This window comes from Callithrix jacchus, chromosome 15 (genome assembly GCF_049354715.1).
Source record: "Callithrix jacchus isolate 240 chromosome 15, calJac240_pri, whole genome shotgun sequence".
Taxonomy (NCBI): domain Eukaryota; kingdom Metazoa; phylum Chordata; class Mammalia; order Primates; family Cebidae; genus Callithrix; species Callithrix jacchus.
In genome coordinates, this window is record NC_133516.1 from 33,402,846 (window position 1) to 33,429,199 (window position 26,354).

The 26,354-nt window shown below is 39.3% G+C and overlaps 1 protein-coding gene across 36 annotated transcripts in view; it reads left to right on the forward strand.

Annotated features, from left to right (window-relative positions):
- DOCK3 (dedicator of cytokinesis 3) overlaps positions 1-26,354 on the forward strand; it is a 718,052-nt gene that overhangs the window by 159,595 nt on the left and 532,103 nt on the right. For 2 of the 36 annotated variants that reach the window (XM_054246196.2, XM_054246198.2), the window contains exon 1: positions 8,675-8,768. The exons of the other annotated variants lie outside the window; for them this stretch is intronic. In XM_054246196.2, coding sequence (XP_054102171.2) covers positions 8,717-8,768 — 52 coding nt within the window. In that variant the 5' untranslated portion in view covers positions 8,675-8,716. Of the gene's footprint in view, positions 1-8,674; positions 8,769-26,354 lie in introns of those variants that run through there. 36 annotated transcript variants of the gene reach the window in all.

Below are 26,354 nucleotides of genomic sequence, written 5' to 3' on the forward strand. Positions count from 1 at the left end.
TGAGGGTTTTTAGCATAAAGGGCTGTTGAATTTTGTCAAATGCCTTCTCTGCGTCAATTGAGATAATCATGTGGTTTTTGTTTTTGGTTCTGTTTATGTGGTGAATTATGTTTATAGACTTCCGTATGTTGAACCAGCCTTGCATCCCTGGGATGAATCCTACTTGATCATGATGAGTAAGTTTTTTGATTTGCTGTTGCAATCGGCTTGCCAATATTTTATTGAAGATTTTTGCATCTATGTTCATCATGGATATTGGCCTGAAGTTTTCTTTTCTCGTTGGGTCTCTGTAGGGTTTTGGTATCAGGATGATGTTGGTCTCATAAAATGATTTGGGAAGGATTCCCTCTTTTTGGATTGTTTGAAATAGTTTTAGAAGGAATGGTACCAGCTCCTCCTTGTGTGTCTGGTAGAATTCGGCTGTGAACCCATCTGGACCTGGGCTTTTTTTGTGAGGTAGGCTCTTAATTGCTGCCTCAACTTCAGACCTTGTTATTGGTCTATTCATAGTTTCAGCTTCCTCCTGGTTTAGGCTTGGGAGGACACAGGAGTCCAGGAATTTATCCATTTCTTCCAGGTTTACTAGTTTATGTGCATAGAGTTGTTTGTAATATTCTCTGATGATGGTTTGAATTTCTGTGGAATCTGTGATGATTTCCCCTTTATCATTTTTTATTGCATCTATTTGGTTGTTCTCTCTTTTATTTTTAATCAATCTGGCGAGTGGTCTGTCTATTTTGTTGATCTTTTCAAAAAACCAGCTCTTGGATTTATTGATTTTTTGAAGGGTTTTTCGTGTCTCAATCTCCTTCAGCTCAGCTCTGATCTTAGTAATTTCTTGTCTTCTGCTGGGTTTTGAGTTTTTTTGATCTTGCTCCTCTAGCTCTTTCAATTTTGACGATAGGGTGTCAATTTTGGAGCTCTCCATTCTCCTCATATGGGCACTTATTGCTATATACTTTCCTCTAGAGACTGCTTTAAATGTGTCCCAGAGGTTCTGGCACGTTGTGTCTTCATTCTCATTGGTTTCGAAGAACTTCTTTATTTCTGCCTTCATTTCGTTGTTTACCCAGTCAACATTCAAGAGCCAGTTGTTCAGTTTCCATGAAGCTGTGCGGTTCTGGGTCGGTTTCTGAATTCTGAATTCTAACTTGATTGCACTATGGTCTGAGAGGCTGTTTGTTATGATTTCAGTTGTTTTGCATTTGTTGAGCAGTGCTTTACTTCCAATTATGTGGTCAATTTTAGAGTAGGTGTGATGTGGTGCTGAGAAGAATGTGTATTCTGTGGATTTGGGGTGGAGAGTTCTGTAAATGTCCACCAGGTTTGCTTGCTCCAGGTCTGAGTTCAAGCCCTGGGTATCCTTGTTGATTTTCTGTCTGGTTGATCTGTCTAGTATTGACAGTGGAGTGTTAAAGTCTCCCACTATTATTGTGTGGGAGTCTAAGTCCTTCTGTAAGTCATTAAGAACTTGCCTTATGTATCTGGGTGCTCCTGTGTTGGGTCCATATATGTTTAGGATCGTTAGCTCTTCTTGTTGTATCGATCCTTTTACCATTATGTAATGGCCTTCTTTGTCTCTTTTGATCTTTGTTGCTTTAAAGTCTATTTTATCAGAGATGAGAATTGCAACTCCTGCTTTTTTTTGCTTTCCATTAGCTTGGTAAATCTTCCTCCATCCCTTTATTTTGAGCCTTTGTGTATCCTTGCATGTGAGATGGGTTTCCTGGATACAGCACACTGATGGGTTTTGGATTTTTATCCAATTTGCCAGTCTGTGTCTTTTGATTGGTGCATTTAGTCCATTTACATTTAGGGTTAATATTGTTATGTGTGAATTTGATACTGCCATTTTGATTCTAAGTGGCTGTTTTGCCTGTTAGTTGTTGTAGATTCTTCATTATGTTGAAGCTCTTTAGCATTCAGTGTGATTTTGGAATGGCTGGTACTGATTGATCCTTTCTATGTGTAGTGCCTCTTTTAGGAGCTCTTGTAAAGCAGGCCTGGTGGTGACAAAATCTCTGAGTACTTGCTTGTTCGCAAAGGATTTTATTCTTCCTTCACTTCTGAAGCTCAGTTTGGCTGGATATGAAATTCTGGGTTGAAAGTTCTTTTCTCTAAGAATGTTGAATATTGGCCCCCACTCTCTTCTGGCTTGTAGTGTTTCTGCCGAGAGATCTGCTGTGAGTCTGATGGGCTTCCCTTTGTGGGTGACCCGACCTTTCTCTCCGGCTGCCCTTAGTATTTTCTCCTTTATTTCAACCCTGTTGAATCTGACGATTATGTGCCTTGGGGTTGCTCTTCTTGCGGAATATCTTTGTGGTGTTCTCTGTATTTCCTGCAATTGAGTGTTGGCTTGTCTTGCTAGGTGGGGGAAATTTTCCTGGATGATGTCCTGAAGAGTATTTTCCAGCTGGGATTCATTCTCTTCGTCCCCTTCTGGTACACCTATCAGACGTAGGTTAGGTCTTTTCACATAGTCCCACATTTCTTGGAGACTTTGTTCATTCCTTTTTGCGCTTTTTTCTCTGATCTTGGTTTCTCGTTTTATTTCATTGAGTTGGTCTTCGACTTCAGATATTCTTTCTTCTGCTTGGTCAATTCGGCTATTGAAACTTGCGTTTGCTTCGCGAAGTTCTCGTATTGTGTTTTTCAGCTCCTTTAATTCATTCATATTCCTCTCTAAGGTATCCATTCTTGTTATCATTTCCTCGAATCTTTTTTCAAATCTTTTTTCAAGGTTCTTAGTTTCTTTGCATTGATTTAATACATGATCTTTTAGCTCACAAAAGTTTCTCATTATCCATCTTCTGAAGTCTAATTCCGTCATTTCGTCACAGTCTTTCTCCGTCCAGCTTTGTTCCCTTGCTGGTGAGGAGTTTTGGTCCTTTCTAGGAGGCGATGTGTTCTGGTTTTGGGTGTTTTCCTCCTTTTTGCGCTGGTTTCTTCCCATCTTTGTGGATTTGTCCGCTGGTCGTCTGCGTAGTTGCTGACTTTTCGTTTGGGTCTCTGAGTGGACACCCAGAATGTTGATGATGAAGTATTTCTGTTGCTTGGTTTTCTTTCTACCAGTCTAGCCCCTTTGCTGTACGACTGTTGAGGTCCGCTCCAGACCCTGCTTGTCTGGGGTGCACCTCTAGTAGCCGTGGCACAGCGAGGGATGCTACCAGTTTCTTTTTCTGCTCTCTTTGTCCCAGGATGATGCCTGCCTAATGACAGTCTTTTGGATATAGAGGGGTCAGGGAGCTGCTTGAGGAGACAGTTTGTACTTTATAGGGGTTTAATTGCTGAGCTGTGCACTCTGTTGTTCATTCAGGGCTGTTAGGCTGCTATGTTTGATTCTGCTGCAACACAGCTCATTAAACAACCCTTTTTTTTTTTTCTCAAATGCTCTGTGTTGAGGGGTTTGGGCTTTATTTTTGGATGTCCGATCAGATGTCCTGCCCAGCTCAAAGGCAGACTAGCCACTGTTTGGCTGCCGAGGCTCCGCCCTGCTGTTGTGTGATTCGCGCTGTTCCTGCCGGCTCTGCTGTGGTCTCCGCCACGCCCTGCGGCGGAGTCTCTTCGTTGTAGCGTGTTGCCTCAGCAACGGCTGGCTGCGTCAGCAGTGGGCGTGTATCTCAGTTGGGGCGGGTTGCCTCGGCAACGGCTGGCTACGTCAGCAGTGGGCGTGTATCAGTTGGGGCGGGTTGCCTCGGCAACGGCTGGCTGCCTCAGCAGTGGGCGTGTATATCAGTTGGGGCAGGTTGCCTCCGTAGTGGTGGACGCCCCTCCCCCACAGAGCGTCTCGGACCGTCTGCCCGGGATAGTTTGAAATCGCGGTTTTGTTCGTCCCACTGGGTATCCCAAACGATCTGTCCCTGCAATCCCCTGGGCTGGGCTACTGTGCAAGTCTCGTTCAGTCTCAAGTCCAGCCCTCTCAAGTCTCAGGTTGCCGGTTCAACAAGGCACCCGGACAAGCGCGCCCTGTGGGGATTGCTGGGTAGGGCCGGCTGCCGCCGCCCCGGCTGCCGGCTTCGCCAGGCAGACCTACTGCCTGGCGTCCCGTGTCTTTTTATACTTGGGAGTTTCCCCGTTCTGTGGGCAACAAAGATCAGTCTGGAAATGCAGCACTGACTCACCGTTTGCGAATTCAACGCGGGCTCCAATCCTGGGTTGTTCTCACAGCGCCATCTTGAGTCCCCTCCCCCACATTTTCTTTATCTAATCCACCATGGATGGGAACCTGGTTGATTCCATGTCTTTGCTATTGTGAATAGTGCAGTGATAAACATGCAAGTACATGTGTCTTTTTGATAGAATTGTTTTCTTTTGGAAATATACTCAGTAATGGGATTGGTAGCTTTAAGTTCTTTGAGAAGTCACCACACTGCTTCCCACAGGGGCAGAACTAATATACGTTCCCACTAATAAGTGTATAAATGTTCCCCTTTCTCCACAGCCTTGGTGGCATCTTTTTTTTTTTTAACTTTTGACAATAGCCATTCTGACCCATGTGAGAGATGGTATCTTGTTGTGGTTTTGATTCCATCTCTTTGATGATTAGTGATCATGAGCATTTTTTCATGTTTGTTGGCGGCTCGTATGTTGTCTTTTGCAAAGTATCTGTTCATGCCCTTTGGCCATTTTTTAATGGGGTTGTTTTTTACTTATTGATTTAAGCTCCTTTATATATTCTAGATATTAGTCCTTAATCAGATGCATAGTTTGCAAATATTTTTTCCCATTCTATACGTTGTCTGTTTACTTTGCTGATAGTTTCTTTTGCTGTGTAGAAGAAGCTGTTTAATTTAATTAGGTCCCACTTGTCGGTTTTTTTTGTTGCAGTTTCTTTGCGGACTTAGCCACAATTTTTTTTTTTTTGCCACAGTCAATGCCAAGAAGGTGTTTCCTAGGTTTTCTTCTAGGATTTTTATAGTTTGAGGTTTTACATTTAAATCTTTAATATATCTTGAGTAAATTTTTATATATGGTGAAAGGTAAGCATCCAGTTTCATTATTCTGCATATGGCTAGCCATTCCTACACCATTTATTGAATAGGGAGATTTTTCCCCATTGCTTGTTTTTGTCAGCCTTGCTAAAAATCATAGCTGGTTGCTATGTTGTAGCTGATCTTTATTTCTGAGTTTTATATTCTGTTTTATTGGTCTATGTATCTGTTTTTGTACCAGTACCATGCTGTTTTGGTAACGGTGGCCTTATAGTATAGTATAAGGTCTAGGATGAGTTGCTTCTGGTTTTGTTCTTTTTGCTTAGGATTGCTTTGGCTCTTTAGACTCTTTTTTAATTCCATATGAATTTTAGAATTATTTTTTAAATTCTACAAGAAATTATGATAGTTTGATAAGAATAGTGTTGAATCTGGAGATTGCTTTGGGCAGTATGGCCATTTTAATGATATTGATTCTTTCAGTTTGTGAGCATGGAATGTTTTTGCATTTATTTGTGTCATCTCTGATTTCTTTCAGCCTTATTTTATAGTTCTCCTTGTAGAGATCTTTTACCTCCTTGGTTAGCTATATTCCTCGGTATTTCATTTTCTTTGTGGTTATTGTAAGTCGAATTGTGTTCTTGATTTGACACTCAGCCTAGATGTTTTTGGTGTATAGAAATCCTATTGATTTCTGTACCTTGATTTTGTATCCTGAAACTTTACTAAAGTGTTTTATCAGTTCCAGGAGTCTTTTGGCAGAGTCTAGGATTTTGTAGGTATAGAATGACATCATCAGAATGTTATTGAGAAATTATACAAGAAAGAATTAAGGAGATTTCTAGCTCATATACTTTTTTTGCGGGGGGGGGGACAGAATCTCACTCTGTCACCAGGCTGCAGTGACACAATTTTGGCTCACTGAAACCTCTGCCTCCCAGATTCAGGTGATTATCCTGCCTCAACCTCCCAGGTAGCTGGGATTACAGGTGCTTGCCACCCCACCCAGCTAATTTTTGTATTTTAAGTAGAGACCAGGCTTCACTATGTTGGGCAGGATGGTCTCTATCTCTTGACCTTGTGATCTGCCTGCCTTAGTCTCCCAAAGTGCTGGGATTATAGGCATGAGCCACTGCACCCAGCCCTAGCTTGGATACTTTTTTAAGAGTCAGATTCTTGCTCTGTTACCCAGGCTGGAGGGCAGTGGTGCAATCATAGCTCACTGCAGCCTCAAACTCCTGGGCTCAAATGATCCTCCCATTTTAGTCTCCTGAATAGTTAGGACTACAGGCATGTGCCACCATGCCCAGCTAATTTTTAAAAAGGTTTTGTAGAGTCTTGCTATGTTGCCTAAGCTGGTACCACACTCCTGGGCTCAAGTGATCCCACTGCCTCGGCCTCCTAAAATGCTGAAATTACAGGCATAGGCCACTTGTCCCTGGCCTTGGGTACCATTTTTATTAGTCTCTACTGTACTTTGATGCATAAATATTCCTGCCATTTACTAATGACACTTAACATTTTAAATTTTAATGAGATTATATGAAGAATTGACATTTTAATCTTTTTGATAAGAAAAAAAGACTTCTTGTAGCTATAAAGACTTAGTTTCTGTTAGCTCTGGGAACTGATTTATGTTTGAATATTGTCACAGAATTTGAAATTGGTACTTAGTAAGCATTTGTAAAATACAGTTCTAAACACTTAACACTATTACTTTTAAATGCCTTTGACAGATTTTTTATTATACTTGCAACTTAAGTCAATGTTTAAAAGTAAATTGGAATTTTATAATAGTTATCATTTGCTCATTAATTACCATGTCTTAGGCACCAGTAGTTGGTATTATACATTAATTATTTTAGCTAATCTCACAGTAGTCTTGTGAAATATTACTACCTCCATTTTTTAGTTGAGGAAACTAAACCAAGTGGCTGAATAGAACATGGGTGATATGTTACAGAATGTGTTAGGGCTCTTCTGGTCTGCCTTGAGTATTTTTTTTTTTTAATTTTTTATTGGATTTTAGGTTTTGGGGTACATGAACAGAGTGTGCAAGACAGTTGTGTAGGTACGCACATGGCAGTGTGCTTTGCTTTGTTTCTCCCCTTCACCCACATTTGGCATTTCTCCCCAGGCTATTTCCCTCCCCACCTCTCCCTCCCACTGGCCCTCCCCTTTTCCCCCCAATAGACCCCAGTGTTTAGTACTCCCCTCCCTGTGTCCATGTGTTCTCATTTTTCATCACCCGCCTATGAGTGAGAATATGCGGTGTTTCATTTTCTGTTCTTGTGTCAGTTTGCTGAGGATGATGTTCTCCAGATTCATCCATGTCCCTACAAATGACACAAACTCATCATTTCTGATTGCTGCATAATATTCCATGGTGTATATGTGCCACATTTTCCAATCCAGTCTATCATCAATGGGCATTTGGGTTGATTCCAGGTCTTTGCTATTGTAAACAGTGCTGCAGTGAACATTCGTGTACATGTGTCCTTATAGTAGAACGATTTATAGTCTTTTGGATATATACCCAGTAATATATTGCTGGGTCAAATGGAATTTCTATTTCTAAGGCCTTGAGGAATCGCCACACTGTCTTCCACAATGGTTGAACTAATTTACACTCCCACCAACAGTGTAAGAGTGTTCCTTTTTCTCCACATCCTCTCCAGCATCCGTTGTCTCCAGATTTTTTAATGATCGGCATTCTAACTGGTGTGAGATGGTATCTCAATGTGGTTTTGATTTGCATCTCTCTGATGACCAGTGACGATGAGCATTTTTTCATATGATTGTTGGCCTCATATATGTCTTCTTTCGTAAAGTGTCTGTTCATATCCTTTGCCCACTTTTGAATGGGCTTGTTTGTTTTTTTCCTGTAAATCTATTTGAGTTCTTTGTAAATTCTGGATATCAGCCCTTTGTCAGATGGGTAAACTGCAAACATTTTTTCCCATTCTGTTGGTTGCCGATTCACTCTAGTGACTGTTTCTTTTGCCGTGCAGAAGCTGTGGAGTTTGATTAGGTCCCATTTGTCTATTTTGGCTTTTGTTGCCAATGCTTTTGGTGTTTTGTTCATGAAGTCCTTGCCTACTCCTATGTCCTGGATAGTTTTGCCTAGATTTCCTTCTAGGGTTTTTATGGTGCCAGGTCTTATGTTTAAGTCTTTAATCCATCTGGAGTTATTTTAGTGTAAGGTGTCAGGAAGGGGTCCAGTTTCTGCTTTCTGCACATGGCTAGCCAGTTTTCCCAACACCATTTGTTAAACAGGGAATCCTTTCCCCATTGCTTGTTTTTGTCAGGTTTATCAAAGATTGTATAGTTGTATGTATGTTGTGTTGCCTCCGGTGCCTCTGTTTAGTTCCATTGGTCTATGTCTCTGTTTTGGTACCAGTATCATGCTGTTTTGATTACTGTAGCCTTGTAGTATAGTTTGAAATCCGGTAGTGTGATGCCTCCTGCTGTGTTCTTTTTGCTTAGAATTGACTTGGGTATGTGGGCTCTCTTTTGGTTCCATATGAAGTTCATGGTGGTTTTTTCCAGTTCTGTGAAGAAAGTCAATGTTAGCTTGATGGGGATAGCATTGATTCTGTAAATTACTTTGGGCAGTATAGCCATTTTCACAATACTAATTCTTCCTGGCTCCGGTGCGGGTGGGGCGGGCCGGGACGCGACATGTGCCGGCGGGGCGGACCCCACCGACGCCGCCGCTGCTGCCCCCCCCCGCGCCCCCCGTGCCGCCGCTCCCGTCCACTCTCGACTGCCGGCAACGGCCGGGTATGGGCCCGACGCTCCAGCGCCATCCATTTTCAGGGCTGGTTGATTCGGCAGGTGAGTTGTTACACACTCCTTAGCGGATTCCGACTTCCATGGCCACTGTCCTGCTCTGCCTTGAGTATTAAGCTAGTCACTGAGTGACTAGGTTTAGAAAGACCACTGATAATCTAGACCAGTATTTTTTGAGAGCCATTTACAAAGTCTATTGGGTTGTATGGGCTTGCTCTTTACCCTTGTAGGCTATTGAATTAGTCAATAAATGAATACAACATATGTTTATGAGGTTTTCTATTTATGGGCACATGAGCAATAGAGGTAACTTTGAACTATAGTTTTCCGGTCACTTGAAAAGTTTTTCATTCATGGGGAATTTTTATAAGAGTTTGCTAAGTTAATAATAGACTGTGGGGCTATTGGAAAAGGAAGCCTCAGGGTTTGAAGGTTTATATTGACATGTTTTTGCCTACTCCTGGGTCTTGAAGATTGCCTGTGGTAGGCAGAGAAGAGTCGTAATTTGTTTTTTGGTTTTATATACATATTTGAAACCAAATTATTTAGGGGGTCAAAATTATGTAGATAACCGAAGTCTCTCATGGCTTTTGATGAATGGCCCACAGGCAACTCAAACTGTTATGTATCTTTTCCTTGTGTTCTCAAGTCTTGCCTGTTCATTTCCATTTCCTAGTGTACCTTTTTCTAGATAGATTATTGGCTTAGTAGAGAGGATTTTGGGCCAGAGTCTATTTCTAGCTCTGTTGTGGATGATTTATCATAGTGAGCATGCCTTTCTGATGCTTTAAGTTATCTTCTGCAACATAGCCTTTTTTTTCATGTAAATTTTAGGTGGATGAATGAACTAATAATCTTTGAGCTATGACTAGGAAGGTCATATCTGTGCCATGGTTGGTGTTCCTTTTAGTTTTTCTCTTACATTTATTTCATTGCTACTGTTAGAACTCAAAAAGAATGTGTATCTTTATATTAATCTTTAATCCTTCTTGAAATTTTGTTTAATATTAAATATAAATTAGCAAACAGTTTAAAAACATGTTACAGCATGTACATCTAGATGAATGTTGTACCTATAAAAAGCACTTTGGCAGATTATATAATTATTTTAATAATATTGGTCTTTTATTTTAATTAATTAATTTTTTTGAGTGGGAGTCTCGCTCTGTCAGGCTCTTGCTAGGCTGGAATGCAGTGGCGTGATCTCAGCTCACTGCAACCTCAACCTCCTAGGTTCAAGCAGTTCTCTTGCCTCAGCCTCCCGAGTAGCTGGGACTACAGGCGTGCACCACCACACCCAGCTAAGTTTTGTATTTTTAGTAGAGTCGGGGTTTCACCATGTTGACTGGGATGGTCTCTATCTCTTGACTTCGGGATCCGCCTGTTTCGGCCTCCTCTAAAGTGCTGGGATTACAGGCATGAGCTGCCACGCCTGACCAATATTGGGCTTTAATAAAAAATATTTGGAATTTCCCTCAGAGTAAGCTTACAAAGTGTTAAAGGATAGAAATTTGCTACTACATTGAAAATAATATTTTGAAGCTTTGGGGTTACGATGGAGTATTGAATATCTGCATTGAATTTTACTTCTCTATTAAACACTACAAACAAGAAAATACAGAGATTATAAAATGTCATATATCCATAAGGACAAGAAAATTGGCAAGGCATTGAAAGAATTGAAACTCACTTAATAGAGCTAAAATAGCTGAAACCTAAAGTGGTAGCAGGAATAGCTGAGAACTAACTTTGTTTACACAGCATATCCTCAAACGGGATAGGAAATTTTAGCACCAGATACCTTTGGAACTGAGGATGGATATATTTTTAAGTGGTTCTCCTTTACTTCATCTAATTTGATGGCCACTCTTGTCTCATCCTGGTAGAAGTTTTGAGTTTATTTTCAATGGAGGGTTAAAATAGAGCATATCTGGATTGGGAGACTTCATTCACATTTGAGGAAAAGGGTTTCATATTAAGACTGGGGGTGGGGGCGGTGCTTAAGTGACATTATACCTACTGAATATTGAAGACAAACTTACAGCCTTCATCCTGTACTTGGCTCTCAAAATCCTGGTAGCCAGACCTTTCCCCTTTCAAGCTGGAGACTAGAAGACTTTTGTATGGGCAATCCAAGACAAGGGGAAGGCCCTAAAGATGTTAACTATGCCAGCTATTTGTTTCCTTTGAGTTCCAGATTCACCCTTATTAACCCTTATGATGCTGAAGCTGGACTCTGCAAACTACATTTTTTCTTTGTCAGCTAAATCTATTTTAGTCACTGCCAATAAGGGGTGTAGTAGGGAGATTTATTGGAAGAAGAAGTAGGGATGTGGTTCTTTATGTTTTTGTTTTAACCTAGTGGCAGACTGCTCTGCAGGTAGTTGATTCCCACAGTATTTCTCATGGCAAGCAGTGGTCTTTGTTCTGATGCATGACTTTCAGCAACATTCTTTCTCACTGAGCAGTCAGTGGATAGCACATTTCTGCAGTAGTCTAACACTTCCTCACAGATCTGTATCTTAGCCTTTTGGGGCCCCTTTTGTAAGTTGCTAAGCCTTTTTTTTTTTCCTTGTTTACTTTTCCCTCCCTCAGCCTTAAATGTGGCAGCTACTTTCTGTAGTTGGCTACCTCTGTTATATGTTCTCTTCCATTTTCAGTTGGTTACCATCTTTTACCTATTTAATGTTTTTTATAGTAAAATTTTCCTGTTTGAATGATTGGTAAATTTTCTGTCTCCTGACTTTACCCCACTTGATACTCTGAAGTCTGGATTTCCACAACAAGTGATACATTAAGATCTCTGTGCAGTGAATCATAAGGTCAGCAAGCTTCACCCATCTATTTGGAGCTTCCAATAACTTTTTCTTTCCTTTTCCTTAAGTATGAGCTGGCAACCAAGGATACAGGGTATTTGAGGATGCCTGTAACATGAAAGACGGCCACATTTCACTGTCCTCCACCCTGCCCCCCAAAATGAAAAATCACTTTGTAGGGAACAGATTGCACAGCATGTGCAGAAAGATTACCATTAATATCTTATGAGAGATAAAGGAAGATATTACATCTATGAAACAGGAACTGGATACTGTAGAAAAAGAAACATTCAGACAGTGCAAAAGAGCTCTTGGAAATTAAAAATATGATACCAGGAATAAAAATCTTAGTAGAAGGGTTGGAAGAAAAAGTTGAGAGAATTTCCTAGAAAATAGAGAAAAAAGACAAAGTCATAGAAAATTAGAGAAGATAACTTTTTTTTTTTTGAGTTGGAGTGCAGTGGTGCGATCTCGGCTCACTGCAGCTTCTGCCTCTACAGCCTCAGCTTACAGAATAGCCAGGACTACAGACATGCACCACCACCCATGGGTAAGTTTTGTATTTTTAGAAGAGTCAAGGTTTCACCATGTTGGCTAGGCTGGTCTCAAGCTTCTGACCTCAAGTGATCTGCCTGCCTTAACCTCCCAAAGTGCTGGGATTACAGGTGTGAGCCACCACACCTACCAGAAAACATGCACTCTTATTAGAGTCTACCTTAAATTTGTTCTTTTACCATTCCCCAGATTGCATGAACTTTACAAGGATTTAACTACATTTGTTTCTGTCTTGTCTTTTATGCAACTATTGTCATATATTTTACTTCTGGCTATATTCATTCATTTGCCCACATTTTTTACCCTTTTCTTTTCTTTTTTTTTGAGATGGAGTCTCACTCTGTCACCCAGACTGGAGTACAGTCGTGTGATTGTGGCTCACTGCAACCTCTGCCTCTGTGTTCAAGTGATTCTCCTGCCTCAACTTCTCAAGTAGCTAGAATTATAGGCACCTGCCACCACGCCCAGCTAATTTTTGTATTTTTAGTAGAGATGGGGGTTTACCATCTTGGCCAGGCTGGTCTTGAACTCCTGACCTCAAATGATCTGCCCGTCTCGGCTTCCCAAAGTGCTGGGATTACAGGCATGAGTCACTGTGCCCAGACTTTTACCCTTTTCAGTTATCTTTTTTTTTTTTTTTTCGAGACTGAGTCTTACTCTGTCACCCATGCTGGAGTGCAGTGGCGTGATCTCGTCTCACTGCAACCTCTACTTCCCAGGTTCAAGCAATTATCTGCCTCAGCCTTCAGAATAGCTGAGATTTCAGGCGCCCACCACCACACTTGGCTAATTTTTGTAGTTTTAGTAGAGTCAGGGTTTCACCATCTTGGCCAAGCTGGTCTTGAACTCCTGACCTTGTGATCCCCCCGCTTCAGCCTCCCAACCTGCTGGGATTACAGGTGTGAGTCACCACGCCTGGCCTTCAGTTATCTTTTTACTATACTTTTACATGGTTCTATCTGGGATTTTTTTTCTTTTTTTTTTTTTTGCCATTTAGATATACCTTTTAGTAGTATTTCTTTCAGCACCGGTTTGCTGTGCATTGTTTCAGCTTCTGCTTATATGAATCTTTTAAATTTGTCATCATTTTTGAATGATTATTTTCCCTCAATATAAAATTTTAGGTTGATATGTATTTTCTTTTAGCATTTTAAAGATTTGTTTTAGTTAATATTTGACTTGCATAATTTCTTTGAAAAGTTACTGTGTTACTGATTTCCCCTAAATGTAATGTGGCTCTGCTCAGCGATTCAGCCTCTCAGCTGGTGCTTTTCTGTGGGGTTTCTTGGAGCCGTGTATGCCATATTGGGAACTGGGCAATCTTAGGAGTGGAGACTATATATAAAATTTTGGATTTGCTTGTGATTCACTTCTTTCTGAGATTTTTGTCCTTAAAGGCTTAGTTACTTTGGTAGTCCTCGGTGTCAACAATTTTCTCCTTATCTCAGTGGAACTATCGTTTTTCTGCTGGTATGCCCTCAGAAAAAAAGGTCAGGTGAATGAGGAGCTCAACTTGATGTGGTTTCCTTCTGTTGGAGATTATAGTGTCTCAAGTTCTGTCAATGATAGTTGTTTTCCAATCCTTACACAGCTAGTGCTTGTATTTTGTCAGGACTAGACCCAGCAGTTCACAAATATATAGTATTTTAATTCTAAAAGAGTTTAAAAATATCTTGATCAGTGGCAGTATTACTGATATTTGCTTATGGCCCTCCAGAGTGACTAATTTTAAGGAAATAATGACTCATTTGCAAGTAAAAATTCTCAGTTTTTAAGTGTACATTTATTTATTAGTAATTATTATCTTTAAATTTACAGTTCACCAATGAAGATTTAATATAACTTTAAGCTGTACAAATAAATGCAGATGATTATTGTGTAAATTTTTCAGTGCAAATAATGGAAAGAGAATTTTGAATATAGACCTTCTGAATAATTATGTTTTTCCATTTTGGGGCTGAATTGTTGTATATGTTTCCTATTTTTACAAGTGGTTGGCACTTTGTGTCCTGTCCATTATTAGTTACATAACTGGAAAAGGGATCCAGAACTGGGTGAACTCCATATATTTTTATTGATGCACCAAAGGAAAAAAAAATCAGTATTTTTAAAAGGTTTTAGATTTTGTTTTTGGCTCTGGAATTTAAAATTGATTGCTTAAATGATCTCTAAAGTGGGTCCTCATGCAAGTCTGTACTAAGAAGCATGATTTGTTATTAAACTATTTTTAATCATGGTATGGAATGGAAGAGAAACTTTGCTTATCTTCTACCTGTCTACTTCCTGTGTAGCTATTAGTCAGGTATTGGGTATAAATAAATTTTCATCTTTCCTTTCATCAGTGAGGAATATATTACACCTTTGGAATAAAAAACTTTCACCTTTGGAACTTCTTATCAAAGGGCTATTTTTTTGTTGGACTGTATTTAATGCTTTTGATCTGGTTTGATTAGTTTGCACCTGGAATCTTTGTACAGGATTGCTGATTGTTGACTGTCACATGGCCTGATCTGTATAAAGGCTTCATTCTTTTGGGTTAACACTGCTGACAGTGTTCTGCAGCTTCTCTATCAGTACTAATTGTAGTGGTACTGTTGGCTCTTTAGGATAGTATAGCTTCACTTGCATTGGGTGACTGGCGAGGACACTTCACAATCTAAGAATCTATATTATTTTTACTTCTTTAAAATGAAAGCAAATTTATTAGGAAAATAGAGGAATAAAAGAATGGCTACTCCACAGGCAAGCAGCCCTGCTGGTTGGCTGTTTTTGTGGTTATTTTTTGATTATATGCTAAACAAGGGTTGGCTTATTCATGAGTTTTCCAGGAAAGGGGTGGCAATTCCCAGAACTGAGGGTTCTTCCCCTTTTTAAACCATGTAGAGTAATTTCCTGACATTGCCATGATGTTTGTACACTGTCGTGGCACTGGTGGGCATGTCTTTTACCATGCTAATGCATTATAGCTAGCATATAATTAGCAGTAAGGATGAACAGAGGTTAGTTTTATTGCCATCTTCGTTTTGGTGGGTTTTGGTTGGCCTCTTTACTGCAACCCATTTTATTTTTCTTAATTTTTATATTTTTATTTAAAAAATTTCTAATTTTTAAAAATTATACTTTTAAGTTCTGGAATACATGTACAGAATATGCAGCTTTGTTATATAGGTATACACATGCTTTGGTGGTTTGCTGCACCCATCAACTTGTCATCTACATTAGGTATTTCTCCTAATGCTATTCCTCCCCTGTCTCCCCACCCCCTGACAGGCTCTGATATGTGATGTTCCCCTCCCTGTGTCCATGTGTTCTCATTGTTCAACTCCCACTTAGGAGTTAGAACATGCAATATTTGGTTTTCTGTTCCTGTGTCTGCTGAAAATGATGGTTTTCGGCTTCATCCATGTCCCCTGCAAAGGACATGAACTCATCCTTTTTTATGGTTGCATTATATTCCATGGTGTATATGTGCCACATTTTCCTTATCCAGTCTATCATTGATGGGCATTTGGGTTGGTTCCAAGTCTCTGCTATTGTGTACAGTGCTTCAGGAAACATATGTGTACATAGTAGAGTAGTTTTTATAGTAGAATGATTTATAATCCTTTGGGTATATGCCTAGTAATGGGATTGCTGGGTTAAATGGTATTTCTAGCTCTAGATCCTTGAGGAATTGCCACACTGTCTTCTACAATGGTTGAACTAATTTACACATCTACCAACAGTGTAAAAGAGTTTCTCTTTCTTCATATCCTCTCCAGCATCTGTTGTTTCCTGAGTTTTTAATGATTGGCATTCTAACTGGCAGTTGTTTTATCGTTTTGATTTGTATTTCTGTAATGACCAGTGATGATGAGCATTTTTGCATATGTTTGTTGGTTACGTAAATGCCTTCTTTTGAGAAGTGTCTGTTCATATCCTTCACCTACTTTTTGATCAGGTTGTTTTAACAAACCTGACAAAAACAGGCAATGGGGAAAGGAATCCCTATTCAGTAAATGGCGGTGGGAAAACTGGCTAACCATATGCAGAAAACTGAAACTGGACCCCTTCCTTACACCTTATACAAAAGTTAACTCAAGATGGATTAAAGACTTAAACGTAAGACCTAAAACCATAAAAACCCTAGAAGAAACCCTAGGCAATACCATTCAGGACATAGGCATGGGCAAAGACTTCATGACTAAAACACCAAAAGCAATGGCAACAAAAGACAAACTTGACAAATGGGATCTAATTAAACTAATGAGCTTCTGCACAGCAAAAGAAACTATCATCAGAGTGAACAGACAACCTACAGAATGGGAGAAAATTTTTGCAGTCTATCCATCTGACAAAGGGCTAATAATTCAGAATCTATAAGGAACTTAAACAAATTTGCAAGAAAAATGCAACCTGTTTTATTAGCAAGGTCTTTGTGACCTGTATCTTGTCCTGACTTGCTATCTCATCCTGTGACTTAGAATGCCTAAACTCCTGGGGATGCAGCTCAGTAGGTCTCAGCCTTATTTTACTCAACCCCTATTCAAATGGGGTTGCTCTTATTCAAATGTATTTTCCTTCTCCCGTTTTTAAGGGTTGTAGAGGGATGAAGATCCATCTTCCGTAACTTACTTGTTCAGGCTGAATAGGAGTGGTGATATTCCTGCCTAACTACCAGGGTCTCTTGTATTCAAGGTATAGAGGAGCTCAGTCAGAAAGTGTTGGTAGGTCGAGGGCCAGTCATAACTCTGAGTTCCAACAAAAGCTGATATCTGGAAGATTAATACGTGTTCAATTTAAGAAACCATTCAGTAAGCTTATCCTGCATTCCTACACAAAGAGTATAACAGCAATATATTTCACAACAGTAAAGCAAAATAAGTAAAATTATCCCAAGTAAACTAAGAAAGTTCATGAACTGGGCAATTGTAGGAACCAAGGTGATACAGGGTTGCTAACCGATCCCAATATGTGCCTAGAATTAGAATATTGATCTAAATTTTTACATTACTCATCCTTCTGTTTCTTCTGAGCCAGCAGTCAGCCATCACTGGTTGGTTCACAGGATAGGCAGGGTTAGTCTAAAATGCAGAGAAAACTTAGAAACAGCCGATGAGACTAGAATCTAATAGGTGGACCATAATTCTTGAAACATAATTTTTTTCTTCAGTCTTCCATTTTTACTAAAGACAAATCATAATAGGAGCAGTTTGTTTGCAGAAATAAGCCTTAGTCTTATACTTTGCTTGATTATTTGTTTAAAGTGTAGCAAGAGTAATTATTTTTTTCACATATGCTTTCAAAATAGGCTTTGATGGAACTCTTTTGACAAGGAATCTCAGATAAGACTTTTTTTTTTTGAAGCCAAACCCAGCCATGTGTTTGTACCCTCAAATACCTATGAATTTGGTAAATTCATCTTCTCTTGAGGTCTCAAGACTATTTGAGGCTCCTGGGCCTTTCAGAAAGTGACATTCTTTACTTACTACAGGTCAGAAATCCTGTATAGGGACTATGTAGATTAGGTATGAGGTCAGTTTTCCCAAGGGGCTTTTATTGCTCTACAAGTCAAGTTTGATTCCTTAAAGCAAAGCACACCATTCCATTCAAAGCTTTGGTAAAATAACCAGGCTCCATTGGTGTCCTGTTGCAAAAGGAAACATTCTTACTGCACTTATGCAAATAACTGTATTGCCATACATTAAGAATACTCATGGACAGTTTCCAAATTCTGGAGAAATTAGGTAGAGAGAAACAAATATCCTCCAAATTTTCTTCACAGGAGTATACCTTATTTACTTGTTAATAGCTGTAAGTAGCTCAAAAGGAAAGGGTTCTTGACTCTGAAAAACAAAACAAAGGATCAGCAACGTTTTAAGCAAAGTCAAAAAGATTACTTTGAGCTATTATTAGTTTAGTCCATGCAGAAGTAGTCCTCTTCTACTTGATATTCATGAAGATTTCTTCTCTCCAGGAGAGTCCTGAAGGTTTTTCCTGCATTTTGATGTCGCAACCTTCAAACTTATCAGAAACCTGCATTCAGGAGCACCTGTCAAAGGTCTATAGCTGATTAAAAACCTTAAAGAGGTGTTTTTCAAGGGATCAAAACAAGGAAATAGTTGTTTTTGAAGAAGAGCAAAGTAAGAAAACAATTATTCATGGATGACCAAATTTCTTAGGGAAACCCCATTAAAGCCACAAATGAGTAGGAGTTTTAGTTACTTCTTTGGCATACAACAATTTATATAACAATTATAATTATTAACAACACACTGTCATATCAGAATTATAGGAGTTTTTCATAATTTTGAAACACATACCAATAACATTTACGCAAATACAGCCCAAAGAAAGCCAAACAGTATTTCATATTTGACAATGCTTTTGTATTATTTGTATACCAAATAAGCTGAATATGTCATATTTGGACCTTAGATGACCTAATACCTAAAATGTTGTCAGAGAAAGTCATATTTTATAATTTAATTTTGGAAAGTTTGGCAAATATCAAATATTTAAGACACTCGATATTATAAAATAGAATTCCATGTCACCATAAGTCATTTAGCCAAAATGATAACTCAAATATTTTAAAAAGGGAAAAACCTTCACTCACTTAGCTTTCTGAAGTGTACTTTTTCTTTCCCTTTTCTCCTATAGTATTCAAAAGGCAAACAAAAATCCTTCATTTTTTTTTAATGTAACTGAAAACCTTGTTCAAGAGAGAAAGCCATATTTCACCCTTGCATTAGTATACTATGAATGTCACACCCAATTCTTAAAGCCTTACAGACACTTTTATTCAGTGTTAATCACTTTGACCATAAGGTAAGATTCTCATAAACTTTCTTTATAACCCTTTACATATTTTTGTTAACAAAGGCAGATTAGTGCTCTAAGGGAACCCTGTTGTATTTTTATTCCATTGTTCACACAAACAAGATTTTTACAACTTGCACAAACCTTCAGCTATATCCTAAACTTATAACAATCATTTAACACTTTAGGCAAAAAATCTACCTCACATTCACATGCCTTTTTATAATCTTTTACCAAAAACACATTTCACTTTTTTTTTACATGTCTTGCATGCAAAACTGTTTTTATTTCCCAAAGATTACTTAAGTCACATGAACTAAAAGGCATTACACTTTTTAGTTTTCTGACAAAATATATAAGTGCTTATTACCTTTAAACCAGTTAATCAAAATCATGATCTTCAAACTTACCAGAAACCTGCATTTAAGAGTACCCATAAAAGTTATATAGCTGACTATAAACCATTTTGAAGAGGATCATAACAAGACAACAGTTGCCTGTGGATGAGAAAATTTCTTAGGATAGCCTCTATTAAAGCCTCATATCACACATATAACACATATGAATACACAGACAGAAGAAGATCCAGTACTTGTAAGATTTTTCATTTGCCAGTTTTTAAGTTTCTCTTTAAAATATGCAGTTTTTAGGGCCTAATAAGCAGGCACAAGTGGAACACAAAACAGATTAACAAAACCCAAAATTAAGGGTTTCATTTTTATAGATTATGGATCCCCAAAAGAGAAACATTATGGAACAAGACAGTGCAATAATTTTACTGTGCATGTTATTGCAAAGCAACCCAAAGCCAATCAGCCCATTTTGTGATTAGTTCTTCCCCCATGGGAGTCTTATCTCTCTGTGATGGGAGAGGGATATCTTCATTCCTTTCATGTGGCCAAGAGCATGCTTTTCTGAAGCGAGCATGCAAAGAGCCAGTATTCCCCCCATAACTGCCAATAGTCATCACTAAAATATATTTCCTACTGAAGTATATTTTGGCTATTACACACCGAAGTTCTCTCATAATGTAAAGTAATTTCTGATACCCCCAAAGTAAAAAACATCAGATTACACAATGTAAAACAGAACAAAACCTTAGATTTTGAGAGGAATTTATCTACTTCTAATTCTTGGAGTTCCCATTCTGGAGGATGATGTCCTCTCATAGCTCCACTAGGCAGTGCCCCAGTCGGGGGACTCTCTGTGGGGGCTCTTCCCCCACCTTTTTCCTTCTGAACTACCCTAGCAGAGGCTCTCCATGAGGGCTCTGCCCCTGCAGCAGACTTCTTTCTGGACACCCAAGTATTTTCATACATCCACTGAAATCTAGGTGGAGATTTCTAAACTTCAATTATTGTCTCCCTTTTATCCACAGGACCAATACCACATAGAAGCTGCCAAAGTGTGGGGCTTTTGCCTTGTGAATCAATGGCCTGAGCTGTAACTTTCATCATCTGAAGCAATGGCCTGAGCTTTACTTTTAGTCATGGCTGGAGCTGAAGCAGCTGGGACACAGGGCACCAAATCCTCAGGCCCACAGCAGGGGGGCCCTGGACCTTGCCCAGGAAACCATTTTTCCCTCCTTCACATCTTGACCTGTGATGGGAGGGTCTGCCATGAAGGTCTCCCACATGCCCTAGAGACATTTTCCATATTGTCTTGTGATTAACATTTGGTTCCTCATTACTTAAGCAAATGTCTGCAGCAGGCTTGAATTCAGTGTGCAACCTGACGATGTGGTAGAAAAGAAAATGAATATTTCTTTTCTTTCTACCACATCGTCAGGTTGCACATTTTCCAAATTTTTATGCTATGTTGCTTCTTGGAAATGCTTTGCTCTTTAGAAATTTCTTCCACCAGATACCCTACATTCTCTCTCTCAAGTTCAAAGTTTCACAGATTTCTAGGACAGGGGCAAAATGCCTCTAGTCTCTGCTAAACCTTAGCAAGAGTCACCTTTATTCTAATTCCCAACAAGTTCCTTATCTCCATCTGAGACCACCTCAGCCTGGACTTAATTTTCAATATCACTATCAGTATTTTGGACAAAATTATTTAAGAAGTCTCTGGAAAGTTCCAAACTTTCTCACATCTTTCTGTTTTCTGAGCCCTCATTTCTAGGAAGTTCTGGACTTTTCCCCACTTTCCTGTCTTTTTCTGAGCCCTCTAAACTGTTTCAACCTCTGCTTGTTATCCAGTTTCAAAGTTGCTTCCACATTTTTGGGTGGAACCTATAGCAGAACCCTATGCCCTGTAGTACCAATTTACTATATTAGTCTGCTCTCGTGCTGCTATGAAGGAATACCAAAAACTGGGTAATTTATAAAGAAAAGAAGTTTAATTGACTTACAGTTCTGCATGGCTGGGGAGGTCTTGGTGGAAAGGGAAGCAAGCACATCCTTCCTCATATGGCAGCAGGAGAGAGAAGTGCTGAGCAAAGGGAAAAAAGCTCCTTATAAAACCTTCAAATCTTGTAAGAACTCACTATCATGAGAACAGCATGAGGGTAACCACCACCACATTCAGTTACCTCCCACCAAGTCCCTTTCCCAGCATGTGTGGATTAGAATTGAGATTACAATTCAAGATGAGATTTGGGTGGGGACACAGAGCCATACCATATTAGTGGGGAAGTGGGTCAGGGGAAACTTCTGTCTTCTGTGTATTTATGTAGGATGACTGTGGATGGCCTTTCTGAGAAGATAACATTTGGGCAGAGAACAGATAGAAATGAGGAAGGAATCCTGAGATACTCTAGTTGGAAAGGGTGTAGGGAGGGGAAGAACAGTCCAGAAATATGGTGCAAAAAGTATAAAGGTGCTGAGGTACCAACCTGCTTAGTAAGTTGAAAGAATTGCAGAGAGACTATTATGGCTGCAGTGGATGGATGGGATGGGGAGAAGCAGAGAGAGTGTTGGAAGTTGAGATCAGCAGAGGCTTTAATAAAGACTTTGGATTTTGTTTTGAACTGGGATGCTTTTGGAGAGTTTAGAGCAGAGGAGTAACTGAGGCTTAAAATGCTAAACTTTTCTTTTGGAATCTGAAGTTGATACCCAAACCATTTCCAATAATTCTTTCATTTGCATACATTTGGGTGAAGTGGAAAAAGTCTGTGTTTCTTACAATCATGCTAAGTAAGAGTAACATGCCCCTAGCTTAGAACTTGGAGAGTTGCAGCAGGTTACTGAGGAAGGGAAGAGCTGGTATTTATAGGTAGAAGGAATAGAAGACCAACAGAGAACTTTTGGAGGCAATACTTGGTAAGCATTTCATAGAATTCAATTATATTTTTCTGACTTAAAGTTAGACATAAATCTTTAAATTATAAACTTGAGTGTTGTAAGAATGCCTTCCTTTCTTTATTTAATTTTCTACAAAAATTTATTTCTGAAAACTTTAGAGTATAAAACTTTGCCTTAACCTTAAGTTCCTAGTAGTAATCAAACCAGCAGATGTTTTATTCACCATATGAGACTCTGATGTGTTCTTCAGTTAAATGCATATTATAACATTGAAATTGATGAAGACTCAGACAATCTGAACATCAAGGGGGAATTTCACTTCATTTGCTAGTATTCTGAAATCTTGGAAAGTCAGAATATTAATGATAAAAATGAAATGGGAGAATATAATTGCAAAGGTAGATTGTCCAGAATTCTTGGACAATATGTAAATTGACATTTGGAAGATACTTCATTGTACTAGTTCATTAACAACATATATTTCCTATTGATTCATAATGATTTTGGAGATATTTTGTTTCTTTGAGAGCTTTTTTTGGTTCATATGTAAGAAACGTAAAAATAAAGAGTTGTTCTTCCTTTTCTCTTTTCCTTACTGTCTTCAATTCTTCTCAGTCATGGAATGGGTATGTTTGGCAAAGCTTGTAGCAGACCTTGTAGCAGAGTTTCAGTTTTAAGAAAAGGTGATGGCTGAAGTTCACTGAGCAGATTTCTCATGTGCACCTTATAATGGTGTCATCACTTAGCGATGATAATGTAGTTTTGAAACTACTTAGATCAATCGTTGACAGGGCTGGGGAAGGAGGTTGGGGAGGAGAGTTGACTGCGAGAGAGTATGGTGTCACATTTGCATTATCACTATATGGCATTAAATGTATCCACAGTAAGCATTTAAGATTCATTTAGTGTCTTCTCATGGTTTGTTAGCTCATTTCTTTGTGTCACTGAATAACAGTTCATTAAATGGATGCTCCACAGTTTATTTCTTCAGTCATCTTTTGAAGAATGACAACTTAGATGCTTTTGAGTTTTGGCAGAAATTGTGATAAAGTTGCTGTAATATCCATTTGTAGTTTTTTTTGGTGGATATAAGTTTTCAATTCCTTTGGGTAAATATCAAGGAATGGATTGCTCAATCATATGTGTAGTTTTGTAAGAAACTGCCAAACTGTCTCTCAGAGTGCCATTGTACCATTTTGTATTTCTTTTTTTTTTTTTTATTTTTTAGAAAAGGAGGAAGGGAGGAAGGCAGGAAGGGAGGAAAGGAGGGAGGGAGGGAGAAAGGGAGGGAGGGAGAGAAGGGAAGGAAGGAAATCGAGCAATGAGAGAGACATTGCCGACCTGGATCTAGAGGTCTACAAGTTGATTTCTTTTTTTTCTTTTTTTGAGAGAAGGAAAGAAAAAAAAGGAGTGAAGGAGAGGAAGAAAGAGGAAGAAAAAGAGGGAGAGAGAAGGGAAATGTCGCTTTACTCTAAAAAAAATGGGTATTAATAATGGCCAATAAATGTTTCATTTAAATCTATGAGTAGGTGTGATGTGGTATTCACAAGAATGTATATTTTGTGTATTTAAAGTGCAGAGCTCTATAAATATTTATTAAGTTTACTTGTTCCGGATCAGAGTTTGAGTCCTTGATATCCTTATTAATTTTCTGTCTCGTTGAGTCTAAGTCTTTTTATAGGTCTTATGTATCTGGGTGTTAGGATCATTAGCTCTTCTTGTTGCATTGATCCTTTTACCACTATATCTTTGTTGCTTTAAGATCTATTTTATCAGATATGAGAATTGCAACTCCTGCTTTTTATTTATTCATTTAGTTTTGCTCTCCATTTTGTTGGTAAATCTTTCTCCATCTCTTTGTTTTGAGTCTTTATGTATCCTTGCAAGTGAATGGGTCTGGATTTAACATGCTGTTGGGTTTTGGCTGTATCTTTTGATTGGGGGATTTAGTCGATTTAAATTTAGGATTACTGCCATTTGATGTTAACTGGCTGTTTTATCCATTCGTTGATGTAAATTCTTCTTTATGTTGATGCTCTTTGCTTTTTGGTATATTTTTAGAAAGGCTAATACTGGTTGTTTCTTTCTATGTGTAATGCTTCTTTCAGAAGCTCTTGTAAAGCAGGCCTGGTGGTAATAAAATCTCTGAGTACTTGTTTGTTCATAAAAGATTTTATTTTTCCTTCAGTTGTGAAGCTTAGTTTGGCTGGATATGAAATTCTGGGCTGAAGGTTCTGTTCTTTGAGGATGTTGAATATTGGCCCCCACTCTCTTCTGGCTTGTAGAGTTTCTGCTGAGAGATCTGCTGTAAGTCTGATAGGCTTCCCTTTGTGGGTAACCTGACCTTTCTCTCTGGCTGCCCTTAGTAATTTCTCCTTCGTTTCAACCCTGGTGAATCTAACGATTATGTGCCTTGGGGTTGCTCTTCTTGAGGAATATCTTTGTGGTGTTCTCTGTATTACCTGGGGTTGAATATTGTCCTGCTTTGCTAGGTTAGGAAAATTTTCCTGAATAATATCCTGAAGAATATTTTCCAGCTTGGATTCATTCTCTCCGTCGCATTCAGGTATACCTATCAAACGTAAATTTGGTGTTTTCACATAGTCCTACATTTCTTGGAGACTTTGCTCATTCCTTTTTATCCTTTTTTCTCTAATCTTGTCTTCTCGTTTTATTTCATTAAGTTGGACTTTGACCTCTGATAGCCTTTCTTCTGCTTGAACAATTCGAGTGTTTAAAACTGTGCATACTTCTCGGAGTTCCCATATTGTATTCTTCAGTTCCATTAATTCACCTATATTCCTCTCTAAGTTGTCTATTCTCATTAGGATTTCGTCAAACCTTTTTTCAAAGTTCTTAGTTTCTTTACATTGGGCTACAACATGTTCTTTTAACTCACAGAAGTTTCTTATCCATCTTCTGAAGCCTGATTCTGTTAATGGGATGCGCTCGTTCTCCATCAAGTCTTGTTCCCTTGTTGGTGAGGAACTGATTCTCTTTAGAGGGAGAGGCGTTTTGATTTTGAGTATTCTCAGCCTTTTTACGCTGGTTTCTTCCCATCATTGTAAATTTATCCACCTGTCATCTTTGTAATTACCAACTTCAAATTAGGTCTCTGAGTGGACGTCCAAGTTGTTAATTCCCAGGGCCAAAATATGAGCAACCCACTGCGCCGGCCAAAACAGCGCCGTTAAGACTGATGGTGCTTTTCTGCCCGGGAATCTCCAGTCTGGCTTCCTTCTTGAGTCTGTAATAGGCGACTCTGCCTTCCTGGAGCTCCAAACCTCGGTCAGAAGGGGAACCAGTCTCGTTTACTCTGCACCAAGAGCTGCCATGCCGAGGTGCCAGCACAACCGCTGCGCTGGCCACAAGAGTCGTGCTGGCGACCCGTGTGGCTTCTCCAAATCTCGGTCAGAAGGAGAACCAGTCCCATTTACTCTGCACTGAGAGCTGCCACGCCGATGTGCCGGTGAAACCGCTGCGCTGGCCACAGGAGTTGCGCTGGTGACCCGTGTCGCTCCTCCAAACCTCGGTCAGAAGAACCAGTCCCGTTTACTGTGCATGGAGAGCCACTGCACTGAGGTGCCGGTGAAACCGCTGCGCCAGCCAAAAGAGTCGCGCTGGTGACCCGTGGAGCTTCTCCACTGGGAATCTTCTGCTCCATGAGCGACGAAAATTTGTCTGAAAGTGTCGCATCCTCTCGTTTTTTGAGCTTTCACTGGGAGCTGCAATCCCGAGATCTTAGCGATCGGCTGTCTTGGATCGTTCCCACCATTTTGTATTTCTGTCAACAGTTAATGAGAGTGTCTTTTGCTTTACATCTTCACCAGCATTTGTTTTGGGTCAGTGTTCTGGATTTTTGCCATTCTGATAAGGTATGGAGTTGTAGCTCATTGTTGTTTTAATTTGCAATTGCCTAATAACTTAATGATGTTGAGCATTTTCTGATATCCTTATTTGTCATATTTGTATGTTCTTTGGTGAGGTGTATGTTTAGATGTTTTGCTTATTTATTTTTATTTTTATTTTTGGAGACGAAATCTCACTCTCACCAGGCTGTAGTGCAATGGCGTGATCTCAGCTCACTGCAACCTCTGCCTCCCGGGTTCAAGCGATTTTTCTGCCTCAGCCTCCGGAGTAAGCAGGACTACAGGCATGCAACCACATTTAGCTAATTTTTGTATTTTTAGTAGGGACAGTGTTTCACCATGTTG